Source organism: Macaca nemestrina, chromosome 4 (genome assembly GCF_043159975.1).
Source record: "Macaca nemestrina isolate mMacNem1 chromosome 4, mMacNem.hap1, whole genome shotgun sequence".
NCBI lineage: Eukaryota > Metazoa > Chordata > Mammalia > Primates > Cercopithecidae > Macaca > Macaca nemestrina.
In genome coordinates, this window is record NC_092128.1 from 149,675,708 (window position 1) to 149,691,430 (window position 15,723).

A 15,723-nucleotide genomic window follows, 5' to 3' on the forward strand; every position below is an offset into this window, starting at 1 on the left:
TTGCCCAGGCTGGAGTGTGGTGGCACAATCATGGCTCACTGCAGCCTCAACCTCTCAGGCTCAAGTGATCCACCCACCTCAGCCTCTCGGGTAGCTGGGACTACAGGTGCACACCACCACACTGAATTAGGCCTAATGGTCCCATAGACAGTTGTTTTTTTGTGGGGGTTTTTTGGTTAATTTTTGTTTCTGTTTTTTCAGATGGAGTCTTGCTCTGTCGCCCAGGCTGGAGTGCAGTTGTGCGATCTCAGCTTACCACAACCTCCACCTCCCAGGTTCAAGCAATTCTCCTGCCTCAGCCTCCCTAGTAGCTGCGATTAGAGGCATTATACCTGGCTAATTTTTGTATTTTTAGTAGAGACTGGGTTTCACCATGTTGGCCAGGCTGGTCTTGAACTCCTGACCTCAAGTGATCTGCCCGCCTTGGCCTCGCAAGGTCCTGAGATTACAGGCATGAGCCTTAGCACCCTGCCAGGAAATAGCTTTCACATTCCAAAAATTATCTTCTGTTAGAATAACTTAAATAGTCACATCTTAAAATATTAGGCACTAACACACAAAAAAGGATGAGTTCATGTCCTTTGCAGGGACATGGACGAAGCTGGAAACCATCATTCTGAGCAAACTATTGCAAGGACAGAAAACCAAACACCGCATGCTCTTACTCATAGGTGAGAATTGAACAATAAGAAGACATGGGCACAGGGTGGGGAACATCACACACCGGGGCCTGCCAGGGGGTGGAAGGAGGGGGAGGGATAGCATTAGGAGATATACCTAATATAAATGACGAGTTAACGGGTGCAGCACACCAACATGGCACATGTATACACACGTAACAAACCTGCACGTTGTGCACATGTACCACAGAACTTAAAAGTATAATAATAATCATAAAAATGCAAAAATAAATAAATATTAGGCACTAACAGCCTCATTTTTGGCACAAAGATGAAATTTTATAAGCTAAATAATTGTAACACTAACCTCTCTGAGGGGGAATGGGTGCAGGTATGTTTAAAAAAAAGAAAAAACATAGTTTATATTTGAAGCTTGTTATAACAATAGCCAAACACCCCAGAGAAACAGGAAATAGTATCTGCATACACACTGCTTCCTGGAGGGCTGGGATTCTAAAAACAGACACATCATAATGTCAGCAGCACCTGGACCTGAAACTCCAACTGTGATGGCAACTGTTGATACCGCATTAATGAAATACGCAGACAAGGAATCAAGAGATGGAGTTGCTATGATTAAGGTCCCAGAAAATAAGATACTGATCCCAGCACATTGGATGGCTGAGGCGGGAGGACTGCTTGAGCCGAGGAGTCCTCCCGCCCAAAGAGACCACCCTGGGCAGCACAGAGAAACCTCATCTCTGATTATTTTTTTAAAAAGACGGTGATGATAATGATGATGATGATGATGATGATGATGATACTGAGAAAATCTCCTTTACACAGTTTTGCCTGCCTAGAAAAAAATTCTGGCCGGATGTGGTGGCTCACGTGTATAATCCTAGCACTTTGGGAGGCCAAGGTGGACGGACTGCCTGAGCTCAGGAGTTCGAGACCAGCCCGGCTAACATGGTGAAACCTCATCTCTACTAAAATATAAAAAATTAGCCGGGCATGGTGGTGCGCTCAGGTAGTCCCAGCTACTTAGGAGGCTGAGGCAAGAGAATCACTTGAACCCAGGATGCGGAGGTTGCAGTGAGCCAAGATCATGACACTGCACTCCAGCCTGGGTGACAGAATGCGACTCTAACTCAAAAAGAAAAAAGAAAAAATTTCCCTTTTATTTTTCCTTAAGATAAACAGATGGTTGCTGCAGCAGGCTTCTTAAGGTCGCTGGTCCCATAACCAACGAGCACAGCTGCATTCCTAAATGTAATGTCCTCACCACCATCTTGGTTAAGTAACCCTATCATCCATCGTCAGGCACGGCCACTTACGGAAAAGCAATGAAAGGAAGGCCTAGGTCCCAGAATCGGTACACTCAACTTCTAGAGCCACTGCTGCAACCTTCTCTGACCCAGCTTAGCAATGAGCTCTTGGGATACAAACACAGAGGAGGTGCAAAGAGGCATCCCACAATCAAAGCTACACATGGTACAAGGCAGACCTTGTATGTCAAAAGTGTTCTTCTGTCAAAACATGGTAGTCATAAGGGTGGACCACCCCTAATCAAACCTCCCACAAGGTGCAACAGTAGGATTTCATGTGGGAGGTTTCCAAATAAAAAATTGAAACTAGGCCGGGTGCGGTGGCTCATGCCATCCCAGCACTTTGGGAGGGCGAGGCGGGTGGATCACCTGAGGTCAGGAGTTCGAGACCAGCCTGGCCAACATGGCAAAACCCCATCTGTACTAAAAATACAAAAATTAGCTGGGCGTGATGGTGGGCGCCTGTAATCCCAGCTACTAGGGAGGTTGAGGCAGGAGAACTGGTTTAACCCAGGAGGTGGAGGTTGCAGTGAGCTGAGATCACACCACTGCACTCCAGCCTGGGTGATGGAGAGACTCCATCTCAAAAAAACAAAACAAAACAAAACAAAAAAAACTACCACAGTATCAAAGTTTTCCCCAAATGCCGAACGTGGTGGCTCATGCCTGCAATCCCAGCACTTTGGGAAGCCGAGGCAGGTGAATCACCTGAGGTCAGGAGTTCAAGACCAGCCTGACCAACATGGAGAAACCCCGTCTCTACTAAAAATATAAAATTAGCCGGGTGTGGTGGTACATGCCTGTAATCCCAGCTCCTTGGGAGGCTGAGGCAGGAGAATCACTTGAACCTGGAAGGCGGAGGTTGTAGGGAGCCGAGATGGCGCCATTGCACTCCAGCCTGGGCAACAGAAGCAAAACTCTGTCTCCAAAAAAAAAAAAACAGTTTTCCCCAATGAAGCTACAGAACAGAAGAAGAGGATCCGTCTTCTGGATGGAGAGGACTGAATTCCACCTGCTCCAAATGTTCCCCCCACAACGTGTGATGTTCCTTTTAGAGACGAGTATCAGCCAAAAGCTAAAGCAGCATTCTTTCAGCTCAGATGACAGACTATTGGGACTTGATTTATGAAACCAAAGGGACAACAGAAGTTAGCTATGTCGGCCAGGCACAGTGGCTCATGCCTGTAATCCCAACACTTTGGAAGGCCATGGTGGGAAGTTCAAGACCAGCTGGTCAACATGGTTTCTACAAAAAATACAAAATTAGACAGGCATGGTGGTGTGTGCCTGTAATCCCAGTTAATCGGGAGGCTGAGGAAGGAGAACTGCTTGAACCTGAGAGGCAGAGGTTGCAGTGAGCCGAGATCCCACCACTGCACTCTCGCCTGGGCAACACAGTGAGATTCCGTGTCTAAATAAATAAAAATAAATAAAAATCATTTATATTTCCTTTACTGTTCATGTTCTTTGCCCATTTTTCTACTGACCATTGGTTTTTTCTTTTTCTTTCTTTTTTTTGAACAGGGGAAGGAGTTTCGCTCTTGTCACCCAGGCTGGAGTGCAATGGTGCTATCTTGGCTCACTGCAACCTTTGCCTCCTGGGTTCAAGCGATGCTCCTACCTCAGTCTCCCGAGTAGCTGGACTACAGGCACCCGCCACCACGCCCAGCTGATTTTTGTATTTTTAGTAGAGACAGGGTTTCGCCATGTTGGCCAGGCTGGTCTTGAACTCCTGACCTCAAGTGATCCACCAGCCTCAGCCTCCCAAAGTGCTCCGATTACGAGTGTGAGCCACCGTGCCCAGCCAATTTTTTTTTTTTTTTAATTATAGAAGCCCTTATTACTAAGGGGACTGCCTCTTTGTCTCATGTGTTACAAATCGCACCTGGCCTTCAATACAATTTTTTTTTTTTGAGACGCAGTCTCGCTCTGTCGCCCAGGCTGGAGTACAGTGGTGCGATCTCGGCTCACTGCAAGCTCCGCCTCCCGGGTTCACGCCATTCTCCTGCCTCTGCCTCCCCAGCAGCTGGGACTACAGGCACCCGCCACCACGCTCGGCTAATTTTTTAAATATATATTTTTAATAAGGCATATGTTGTTATGTGTAACAAACTGACAAACAAATATGTTTTTGTAAAATACTGTTTTCAGTTTGGTTGGGATATCTCTAGCCACAAGTTACAGAAAATTCAACTCAAACTGGCTGAAAAGCAGGAAGGGCCACACTGACTCGAGGGACTGAGGGCAGAAGCAGGACGGCGTCAGGGCTGCCCTGACCGAGACCCGGCTCCACCTCCCTGTGCTTCTCCCAGCTCTCCCCTGTTCTATATGTCAGCTCACCTTGGGCTGTGAGTGGAGATGCAGCTTCAGCCAGAAGGACAGCGATGATAAATGGCTTTTGGATCCTTCCTAGAGGGGCAAGGAAGCATTTCCCCAGAACCTTCCACCAAACTCTCCCTGACTGTCACTGGGCCAAACTGGGTCATGTGTCTGTTCCTGAACCGATCACCGCTATGTGAGCCGGGCCTAGGGTCTGCTTCTCTGACGCATACTTGGTATGTGGGGATAAGGGGCAAAACAAAATGAGGTTCTGTTTGGAGGAGGCTGTGGGACAGACAACCCACGACAGCCCGACAACCCACAGATGATTTCTGGGCTCTGACCACAAGTACATGATGATGCAGGCATTGTACGAGTGTCCAGGAGGAGGGGACTGAGTGAATATGAGCATCCCTCACAGGGATGTAAAGGCACCCCAACACCAAAAATATCTCAAGACAAACAAACGCGTAAGGAAAAAAAAAAAAGTACTCTGAGTGCTTCCAATCTGATCCTGCTATGACAGCCACAAACTCAGTGGCTAACCAGAATGTGAGATGAACAAAAAACGGCAAATAAGTTAGATAATGCTGTATCTGAAATGACATCAGTCTCAATACTTCACCTTCAATAAGAAGCTTCCCAGTGCTGAAGCCACACTGTACACATGGTTTCTTTCTTTCCTTAAGCATCTGGCACCAATGACAGCCTACACTTGGGGGCCAATACAAATGTGGAGCCTCCATCAGTCCAGTCTCCTTGCATGGATGTTTCTAGAGGCATACTAAAATACACAGAGCTAGCCGGGTGCGGTGGCTCACACCTGTAATCCCAGCACTTTGAGAGGACGAGGTGGGCGGATCCCCTGAGGTCAGGAGTTCAAGACCAGCCTGGCCAACATGGTGAAACTTTGCCTCTACTAAAAATACAAAAAAATGGCCGGGCGCGGTGGCTCAAGCCTGTAATCCCAGCACTTTGGGAGGCCGAGACGGGCGGATCACGAGGTCAGGAGATCGAGACCATCCTGGCTAACACGGTGAAACCCCGTCTCTACTAAAAAATACAAAAAACTAGCCGGGCGAGGTGGCGGGCGCCTGTAGTCCCAGCTACTCGGGAGGCTGAGGCAGGAGAATGGCGTGAACCCGGGAGGCGGAGCTTGCAGTGAGCCGAGATCGCGCCACTGCACTCCAGCCTGGGTGACAGAGCCAGACTCCCTCTCAAAAAACAAAAAACAAAAAAAACAAAAACATTAGCTGGGTGTGGTGGCATGTGCCTGTAATCTCAGCTACTTGGGAGGCTGAGGCAGAATTGTTTGAACCTGGGAGGCAGAGGTTGCAGTGAGCTGAGATTATGCCATTGCAGTCAAGCCATGGGCAACAAGGGCGAAACTCTGTCTCATAAGAAAAAAATAAAATAAAATACACAGAGCTCCGTTTTTTTTTTTTTTGAGACTGAGTCTCGCTCTATTGCCCAGGCTGGAGTACAGTGGCGTGACCTCGGCTCACTGCAAGCTCTGCCTCCCGGGTTCACGCCATTCTCCTGCCTCAGCCTCCCGAGTAGCCGGGACTACAGGCACCCGCCACCTCGCCCAGCTAATTTTTTGCATTTTTAGTAGAGACGGGGTTTCACCGTGTTAGCCAGGATGGTCTCGATCTCCTGACCTCGTGATCCACCTGCCTCGGCCTCCCAAAGTGCTGGGATTACAGGCGTGAGCCACCGCGCCCGGCACAGAGCTCCATTTTCTTTTTTTTTTTTTTTTTTTTTTTTTTTGAGACGGAGTCTCGCTCTGTCGCCCAGGCTGGAGTGCAGTGGCCAGATCTCAGCTCACTGCAAGCTCCAACTCCCGGGTTCACGCCATTCTCCTCTCTCAGCCTCCCGAGTAGCTGGGACTACAGGCGCCCGCCACCATGCCCGGCTAATATTTTGTATTTTTTAGTAGAGACGGGGTTTCACCGTGTTAGCCAGGATGGTCTTGATCTCCTGACCTCGAGATCCACCCATCTCAGCCTCCCAAAGTGCTGGAATTACAGGCTTGAGCCACCGCGCCCGGCCAGAGCTCCATTTTCTATGTTATTGTGGTAAGCAGGCACATGCCACTCTTGCTTTTCATCCCAAACCCTAAGGTCTTTTTCTCATGAAAGATGTTACTGCTGACATTTCTACCCTCTACATTTCTCCTATGAGCTAACACCTTTTACATTTCAGTCCTTTATTCCAAACCATCAAGATCTTGATGCCGTCACTCACTGTATCACCAGCGCCTCCCAGTGTACCTCCACCTCCAGCGTACATCTGATATGCATACCTCGTCCATCTCAATTCAAGCAGTGACAAAAGACTAAAACATGGCAGATGGTGGCATGCCACACAGCCCTGCCTCTGACCGATGAATCGTTTCTATGAATGCATTCCTTCATTAGTCACCACAGTGCTCACATCACCCTGTGAAGCAGACGAATCCAACAGGGAAGGTTTCCAACACTTCTGGAGACATTCTCAGATAAATGGTTATCTACAGAAAACCGTAACACATATAAAAATATATGAAGAGGCCGGGCGCGGTGGCTCAAACCTGTAATCCCAGCACTTTGGGAGGCCGAGACGGGCGGATCACAAGGTCAGGAGATCGAGACTATCCTGGCTAATACGGTGAAACCCCGTCTCTACTAAAAAAATACAAAAAAACTAGCCGGGCGAGGTGGCGAGCGCCTGTAGTCCCAGCTACTCGGGAGGCTGAGGCAGGAGAATGGCGGAAACCCGGGAGGCGGAGCTTGCAGTGAGCTGCGATCTGGCCGCTGCACTCCAGCCTGGGTGACAGAGCGAGACTCTGTCTCAAAAAAAAAAAAAAAAAAAAAAAAAAATATATATATATATATATATATATATATATATATATGAAGAATAGCTGATCAGATGTGGTGGTTCACCCCTGTAATCCTAGCATTTTGGGAGGCCAAGATGAGAGGATTACCAGAGCCCAGGAGTTCGAGATCAGTCTGAGCTATACAGCAAGACCCTGTCTCTACAAAAAATAAAAATAAAAAAAATTAGCCAGGTATGGTGGCACGTGCCTGTAGTTTCAGCTACTTGGGGGTTGAGATGAGAGGATTGCTTGAGCCCAGGTATTTGAGGCTGCAGTGAGCTATGACTGTGCCACTGCACTCTAGCCTGGGCAATAGAGCAAGACACTGTCTCTAACAACAAAATAGTTGTAACCCTCACAATGTAAAAATAAAAGGGGCCAGTCATGGTGACTCACTTGTAATCCCAGCACTTTGGGAGGCCAAGGCAGGTGGATCACTTGAGGTCAGGAGATCGAGACAAGCCTGACCAACATGGTAAAACCCCATCTCTACTCAAAATACAAAAATTAGCCAGGTGTGATAGCAGGCGCCTGTAATCCTAGCTACATGGGAGGCTGAGGCACGAGAATCATTTGAACCCAGGAGACGGAGGCTGGAGTGAGCAGAGTGTGCCACTGCACTCCAGCCTGTGCAACAGAGGGAGACTCTATTTCAAAAAAATAAAAATAAAAAATAAAAGGATAAATAGCCTAGTCTAAAATTGGGCAGGCCGGGCGCGGTGGCTCAAGCCTGTAATCCCAGCACTTTGGGAGGCCGAGACGGGCGGATCACGAGGTCAGGAGATCGAGACCATCCTGGCTAACACCGTGAAACCCCGTCTCTACTAAAAATACAAAAAACTAGCCGGGCGAGGTGGCGGGCGCCTGTAGTCCCAGCTACTCCGGAGGCTGAGGCAGGAGAATGGCGTAAACTCGGGAGGCGGAGCTTGCAGTGAGCTGAGATCCAGCCACTGCACTCCAGCCCGGGCTACAGAGCAAGACTCCGTCTCAAAAAAAAAAAAAAAAAAAAAAAAAAAAAAAAAAAAAAAAATTGGGCAAAAGATCTGAACAGACTTTTCCACAAAAATGATATGCAAATGGGCAATAAGCAAATGAAAGGATGTTCAACATCATCAGTCATCAAAGAAATGTTCAAAGCCGTGAGATAAAAAACAAATGGCCTGTAGCCCCCGCTACTCAGGAGGCTCAGGCAGGAGAATCACTTGAACCCGGGAGGGGGAGGTTGCAGTGAGCCGAGATCACACCATGGCACTCCAGCCTGGGCGACAGAGTGTGACTCCGTCTCAAAAAACAAAACAAAACAAAATCATGAGCTACCACTTCACATTCACTAGGATGGCTATAATTAACAAGTCATATAATAACAGTGTTGAGCAATTAGAACCCTTATACACTGCTGGTGGGAATGTAACATGGTACAGCTGCTCGGAAAAGTCTGGCAGTTCCTCAAAAGGTTTCACAGAGCATTACCACATGATCCAGCAATTCCACTCCTAGGTACATACTCAAGAGAAATGAAAACATGTCTGTATAAACACTTGTATGCAAATGTTCATAGCTGCATTATTCATAATAGGTGAAAAATGGAAACAATCCAAATGCCTACCAACTAGCAAATGGATAAAATGTGGTCCATTCATTCGATGCTCTATTAGTCAGCCATAAAAATGAAGTACTGATACATGCTAAAATAGGGATGAACCTTGAAGACATTATGGTAAGTTTAAGAAACCAGACCAAAAAGCCACACAGTGAATGAATTCCACTTATATGATGTCCACAACAGGCAAATGTACACAGACAGAAAGCAAATTAGTGAATGCTTAGGGCTGGAAGAGTTTGGGGAAAATGAGGAGTAACTGCCAATAGGTACGGGATCTCTTTCTTTCTTTTTTTATTTTATATTTATTTTTTTTTTTGAGACGGAGTCTCGCTCTGTCGCCCGGGCTGGAGTGCAGTGGCCGGATCTCAGCTCACTGCAAGCTCCGCCTCCCGGGTTTACGCCATTCTCCTGCCTCAGCCTCCCGAATAGCTGGGACTACAGGCGCCCGCCACCTCGCCCGGCTAGTTTTTTGTATTTTTTTTTTTAGTAGAGACGGGGTTTCACCGTGTTAGCCAGGATGGTCTCGATCTCCTGACCTCGTGATCCGCCCGCCTCGGCCTCCCAGAGTGCTGGGATTACAGGCTTGAGCCACCGCGCCCGGCCTCTTTCTTTTTTTAATTTTTTTTTGAGACAGAGTCTCACTCTGTCACCCAGGCTGGAGTACGGTGGCGCGATCTCAGTTCCCTAGCAGCTAGGATTACAAGCATGCGCCAACATAATTTTCTCTATTTTTAGTAGAGATGAGGTTTCACTGTGTTGGCCACGCTCCTGGCCTCAAGTGATTCACCCACCTCAGCCTCCCAAAGTGCTGGGATTACAGGTGTGAGCCACCGTGTCCCGCCTGGTACAGGATTTCTTTTAGGAATGAAGAAAATGTTATAAACTTGATTGTGGTGATGGCTGCACAACTCTGTGATTATATTAAAAACTGCTGAACTGGAAAGTTTACATAAGTGAGTTGTATGGTATGTGAATTATATCTCAATAAAGCTATTAACATAAAAAATAGGTATCAAACAGAAAAGGCTACTTTTTACCTCTCATGCTGACACACATGATGGCTGACACAGTACATATGACAACTGCCAGGAGAATCATGAGGACGATCAAGTAACTGCTGAGCAGGGCTCCGCCAGCACAGTCCAGCTTCCCTCTGTGCATGAGATACAACGTCAGAATGCCAATCCACCTGGCAAAAAGAAAAAAAAGGGAAGGGTCAGAAATGAAATCCAAGCAGCTGCTGTGTAAAACATGATACAAAGAAATAAAAGGAGTTAATATTTTCCAAAACAAGGCAAGGTTCACTTTGGAATATAATTTTCTTTTTTCTTTTTGTAGAGACAGGGTCTTGCTATGTTGCCCAGACTGGTCTTGAACTCCTGGTTTCAAGTGATCTTCCTGCCTTGGCCTCCCAAAGTGCTGGGACTACAGGCATGAGGCACTGCACCTGTCCTGGAATATAATTGCCAACAATAAAAGATCTAGGCCCAGCACAGTGGCTCATGTCTGTAATCCCAGCACTTTGGGAGGCCAAGGAAGGAGGATCACTAGAGCAAAGGAGTTGGAGACCAGCCTGGGCAACACAGGGAGATCCCATCCCTACAAAAAATAGAAAAAGTTAGCTGGGTGTGGTGGCACCAGTCTGTGGTCCCAGCTACTTGGGAGGCTGAAGTGGGAAGATCGCTTGAGACCAGGAGGTTGAGTCTGCAGTGAGTGGTGATCGTACCACTGCACTACCGTCTGGATAGTAGAGTGAGACCCCGTCTCAAAAACATAAAAAGAAAAGGGGTCTCACTATGTTGCGCAAGTTGGTCTCCAACTCCTGCCCTCAAGCAATCCTCCCATCTCAGCTTCTCAGTGTGCCAACAGGCGTGAGCCACGGCCCCCGGCCAAGAATCTACTTTTTCATAACAATGATTCATGCCCTGCACAGATCCTCTGGGAACAGACTTCAGGTACCAAAGCCACTTCCCACTGATTCCACACTTTGAAAGACAACAGCGTTGTATATTGAGCCTGTCTGCTTCTCACGAAAGGCAGCCACAACCGGCTCGGTATTTTTTCCTATCCTTCATGTTGTAGATTCAAGTGCTCCGTACAAAGGGAAGAAAGGGCACAAGTGGCTGCTCCCGCCTCGAGAAAGAAGACCTCGAGGCCAAGGCTTTTGCCGGCGGTGACACCCTCGAGGCTCCCCAGGGCCAGGTCTCGACGCTGCACACAGAGGGGTGCTCGTGTCCTGACGCGTGGACTTCCAGGCCCCCTGTGTGACCCCGGGTCCAGCCCACACACTCTGGGGGCTTCGGTTTGTCCTCCGTCAAATGGACACAGCACCACTGCCCACCTCTTCGGGCGGTGGTGAGAACTCGATAAGAGGATGCGTGGCCAGCGCTGGGACCGCGACAGTGCTTGGGAAGCCACTTCTGTCACCGTCTCAGGGACAGCTCGCCCCCCGCTCCCTCCCCGGTGCGCTCCACCGCCCCCATAGCCGTCGTCCTTACCATAGCACTCGCACGACCAGCTCGAAGAAACCTGGGAAGACCAAGTCGTCGCTGGCGATGGCCCAGCGCCGGCCGAAGAGTACCATCCCCGGCATGGCAAAGGTCCTGTCGCCCGCACTCAGACAGACCCCGCGCGCAGAGAAGAGCCCTCCGGGCGCCGCCACCAAATCGTCGGCGCTCAAGCGCAGACGCAGCGAGGGCGGGGCCCTGCGCATGCCCACTTTGAGGCCGAGACCGGCGCACGCGCACTGAGCCCCACGCCGCCGCTTCCCCCCCCCCCCCGAAGCTTTCTGCGCCTGCGCAGAAATGCTAATCCGGAGGCCCGTGACTGAGTCGATTGCAGGTCTTCCCGTCGGTGAAATCCGTTCTGGTATTTCCTTTTTCTTTCTCGTGAAAAGTGCAGTAATATTCGTTCTGGTCATATTTCTTTTTCCTTTTGGTAATTTTTTTGCTGGTTTTTTGTTTTTTTAATTTTTTTGAGACCGAGTCTCGCTTCGTTTCCCGGGCTGGAGTACAGTGGGTGTGATGGCTCACTGCATCCTCCGCCTCCCGGGCTCACGCGATTCACCTGCCTCAGGCTTCCGCGTAACTACGATTACAGCAGGGCGCCACCTCGGCTAATTTTTGGATCTTTAGTAGAGACGAAGTTTCACCATGTTGGCCAGGCTGGTCTCGAACCCCAGACCTCAAGTGATCCGCCCGCCTCGCCCTCCCAGAGTACTAGAATTACAGGCGTGAGCCACCGCGCCCGGTCCTGTTTGTTTGTTTTTTTGTTTGTTTAAGACAGCGTATGGCTCTGTCATTCAGGCTGGAGTGCAGTGGCGCAATCATGACTCACTGCAGCCTTGAACTCCTGAATGCCACCTTGAGTTCCCGGACTCCAGCGACTCTTCTACCTCAACCTTCTGAGTAGCTGAGACCAAAGGCACATACCACACGCCTGGCTAACTATTTTTTAAAATTTTCCTGTTTTGTAGAGATGGGAGTCTCACTCTGTTGCCCAGGCTGGTCTCGAACTCCCCGTCTCAAACCGTCCTCCCACCTCAGCCTCCCAAAGTGCTGGTATTACAGGCATGAGCCACCACACCCGACCAAAATTTTCATTTTATAAGGAGGGACTCCTCAGGCCGGGAGGAATTAGCTAGCCCAGAGACCCACGCTGTCTATGGCAGGTGTGGGACTCATACACCGGTCTGTGAGACTTGCAAGCATGGGACAACATTGCTTCCATCTGTGCCCCTTGCTGTGAGGAGCCCCGCGTTAGGAACCCCTCCAGTTCAGGGTCTGAAACCACCCTGCAGCTGGCGGGGTGGGGTCTGAGTGCTTCTCAGTTACCCCACCGTCCCACCGTGGTCTGAGCCACCTTCATCTCCTGCCTGGGCTCATCACCCCACTGTGCTTTCTCATTCTGCTGTGCCCTCTTCAGCAGCCAGGGTGGCTTGGTGAGCCTTCGGATAAAGCCTGCCCCCTGCCCGGGACTTTGCAAGGCTGCACTTTGTACATAAATATACACTCCAGGCCAGGCACAGTGGCTCACGGCTGTAATCCCAACACTCTGGGAGGTTAAGGCGGGCAGATCACGAGGTCAGGAGACCAAGACCATCTTAGCCAACATGGTGAAACCCCGTCTCTACTAAAATTAAAAAAAAATTAGCCGGGTATGGTGGTGCACACCTGTAGTCCCAGCTACTTGGGAGGCTGAGGCAGGGGAATCGCTTGAACCTGGAAGGTGGAGGTTGCAGTGAGCCAAGATCACGCCCTGCACTCCAGCCTGGCAACAGAGCAAGACTCCGTCTCAAAAAAAAAATTACACTCCAGCCCCTGGCAAAGGCCCTTCCCTGGTAGTCACACATGAAAACTTTCTAAGGGCTCATTTATCTGTCTCCCCAGTTACTACTCTGCCTCCATCACCCACCCCACTGCCTGCCACCTTTTCCCCCTCTGAAAAGACATCAGGGTCATTCTTGCTCCAGAGGTTCTACATTCTGTGTTTCCTCTGCCAGGAATAGTCCTCCTGCAGGTATTTCTGTTACCAGATGGAAAGTCTTGGCTGTGAGTTGGTCAGGTGCTTGGCGCGTTGAACCCAGAATTGCAACACAAGGGGCGGGGCGCGGTGACTCACGCCTGTAATCTCAGCACTTTGGGAGGCCGAGGCGGTTGGATCACCTGAGGTCAGGGGTTCAAGACCAGCCTGGCCAACATGGCGAAACCCTGTCTCTACTGAAAATACAAAAATTAGGCCAGGCGCAGCGGCTCACGCCTGTAATCCCAGCACTTTGGGAGGCCAAGGCAGGAGGATCACCTGAAGTCAGGAGTTAAAGACCAGTCTGGCCAACATGGCGAAACCCTGTCTCTCCTAAAGATTAGCTGGATGTGGTAGCACATGCCTGTAATCCCAGCTACTCAGGAGTCTGAGGCTGGAGAATGGCTCCATCCCGGGAGATGGAGGTTGCAGTGACCCAAGATCACACCACTGCACTCCAGCCTGGGCAACAAGAGCAAAACTTCATCTCAACAATAATGAATAAATAAAAATTGCAACAAAAAACCCACAAAGCAACAACAACAAAAATAAAACGAACCAACAAAAGACAAACAAATGGAGTAAAAAGCACAGATTGATTGACGCGAGGCTTAAGAGACCACACAGCTCAAGAGACCCCTCAATCAGGGTGTTTATTAAGCAGAAAGAATGCGGTTAACACCCATGGCTGAAGTGGAAACTTCGGTCTTGGTATCACAGAAGTGCAGATGTGGCCTCTATGCTGCCTAATCTTGCCTGGAACTGGCTGCACCTGCTCATCTTTTGCTTATGCCTTAACCCTTGTTAACCATTGATTACCCTCATTCCTGATTCTCCTTCCTCATTTTCTTTTCTTTTTTTTTTTTTTTTTTAGATGGAGTCTTACTCTGTCGACCAGGCTGGAGTGCAATGGCGCAATCTCAGTTCTACTGCAACCTCAGCCTCCCGAGTTCAAGCGATTCTCCTGCCTCAGCCTTCTGAGTAGCTGGGATTATAGGCATATGCCACCACGCACAGCTAATTTTTGTATTTTTAGTAGAGACAGGGTTTTGCCATGTTAAGCCATGGCTGGTCTCAAACTCCTGACTTCAAGTGATCCACCCACCTCGGCCTCCTAAAGTACTGGCATTACAGGTGTGAGCCACCATGCCCAGCCTCTCCTGCCTCTTTTTTTTTTTTTTTTTTTTTTTTTTTGAGGTGGAATCTTGCTCTGCTGCCGAGTTGGAGTGCAGGGTGCGATCTCAGCTCACTGCAACCTCTGCCTCCTGGGTTCAAGCGATTCCTCCTGTCTCAGCCTCCCGAGTAACTGGGATTACAGGTGTGGGCTACCACGCCCCACTAATTTTTATATTTTTAGTAGAGACGGGGTTTCACCGTGTTGGCCAAGATGGTTTCGATCTCTTGACCTCGTGATCTACCTGCCTCGGGCTCCCAAAGTACTGGGATTACAGGCAAGAGCCACTATGCCCAGCCTATTTTTGTATTTTTAGTAGAGACGAGATTTCGCCATGTTGCCCAGACTGGTCTTGAACCCCTGACCTCAAGTGATCCGCTCGCCTCGGCCTCCCAAGGTGCTGGGATTACAGGTGTGAGCCATCGTGCCCGCTCCTGCCTCATTTCTATCTCTCTTACTTCATTCAGGCCTCAGCTCAGGTGTCACTGCTTCAAAGAGGCCTTCCCTGACCACCTTAGCTAAAACAGCAAAACTGTCAGTCTCTATTCCTTATGCTGCTTTAGTTTCCTTCATTGCACATAATGAGCCCCTGACATTACATCATGTTTATTATCTCTTACCTCCTCCCTTAAAGTGTAAGTTTCGTGATCACAGGCACCTTGTCCATCTTATTCACTCCTATGAATGGAATAGAGCACATTTTAGGCATTCTTAAATTCTCAATGAATGAATAACTGATTATGTGTAAAGAGTAAGTGGGGCTGGGCTTGGTGGCTCACACCTGTAATCCCAGCACTTTGGGAGGCCGAAGCAGGCGGATCACTTGAGGTTGGGAGTTCGAGAACAACCTGGCCAACATGGTGAAACCCCGTCTCTACTGAAAATAAAAAAACTAGCTGGGTGTGGTGGCACATGCCTGTAATCCCAGCTGCTCGGGAGGCTGAGGCAGGAGAATCACTTGAATCTGGGAGGCAGAGGTTGCAGTGAGCTGAGATCACGTCACTGCACTCCAGCCTGGACGACAGAGTAAGACTGGCCGAAAAACAAAGAGTAAGTAGAAGGAATGAGAGGCAGGGTGGGGCTGGAGTGGAGTGGCAGGGCTTGGAAAGGAGAAGACGGAAGTCAAAGAACAGTACTGGGAAATGAATGTTAACATTGCAACATCTGGCCGGGCGCGGTGGCTCAAGCCTGTAATCCCAGCACTTTGGGAGGCCGAGACGGGCGGATCACGAGGTCAGGAGATCAAGACCATCCTGGCTAACACAGTGAAACCCCGTCTCTACTAAAAAATACAA

General features: G+C 49.2%; 1 protein-coding gene across 2 annotated transcripts in view; it reads right to left on the reverse strand.

Annotated features, from left to right (window-relative positions):
* Window positions 1-11,423, reverse strand: part of LOC105497956 (diacylglycerol lipase beta) — a 41,986-nt gene extending 30,563 nt beyond the window's left edge. Inside the window, exons 1-2 of one of the 2 annotated variants that reach the window (XM_011769534.3) lie at window positions 11,232-11,423; window positions 9,771-9,922 (exon numbers count right to left, since the gene is read on the reverse strand). In XM_011769534.3, the coding sequence (XP_011767836.2) occupies window positions 9,771-9,922; window positions 11,232-11,326 (247 nt within the window). In that variant the 5' untranslated portion in view covers window positions 11,327-11,423. The remainder of the gene's footprint in view (window positions 1-9,770; window positions 9,923-11,231) is intronic. The other variant, XM_011769527.3, reaches the window with a different exon arrangement.
* Between the last annotated feature and the right edge of the window lie 4,300 nt (window positions 11,424-15,723).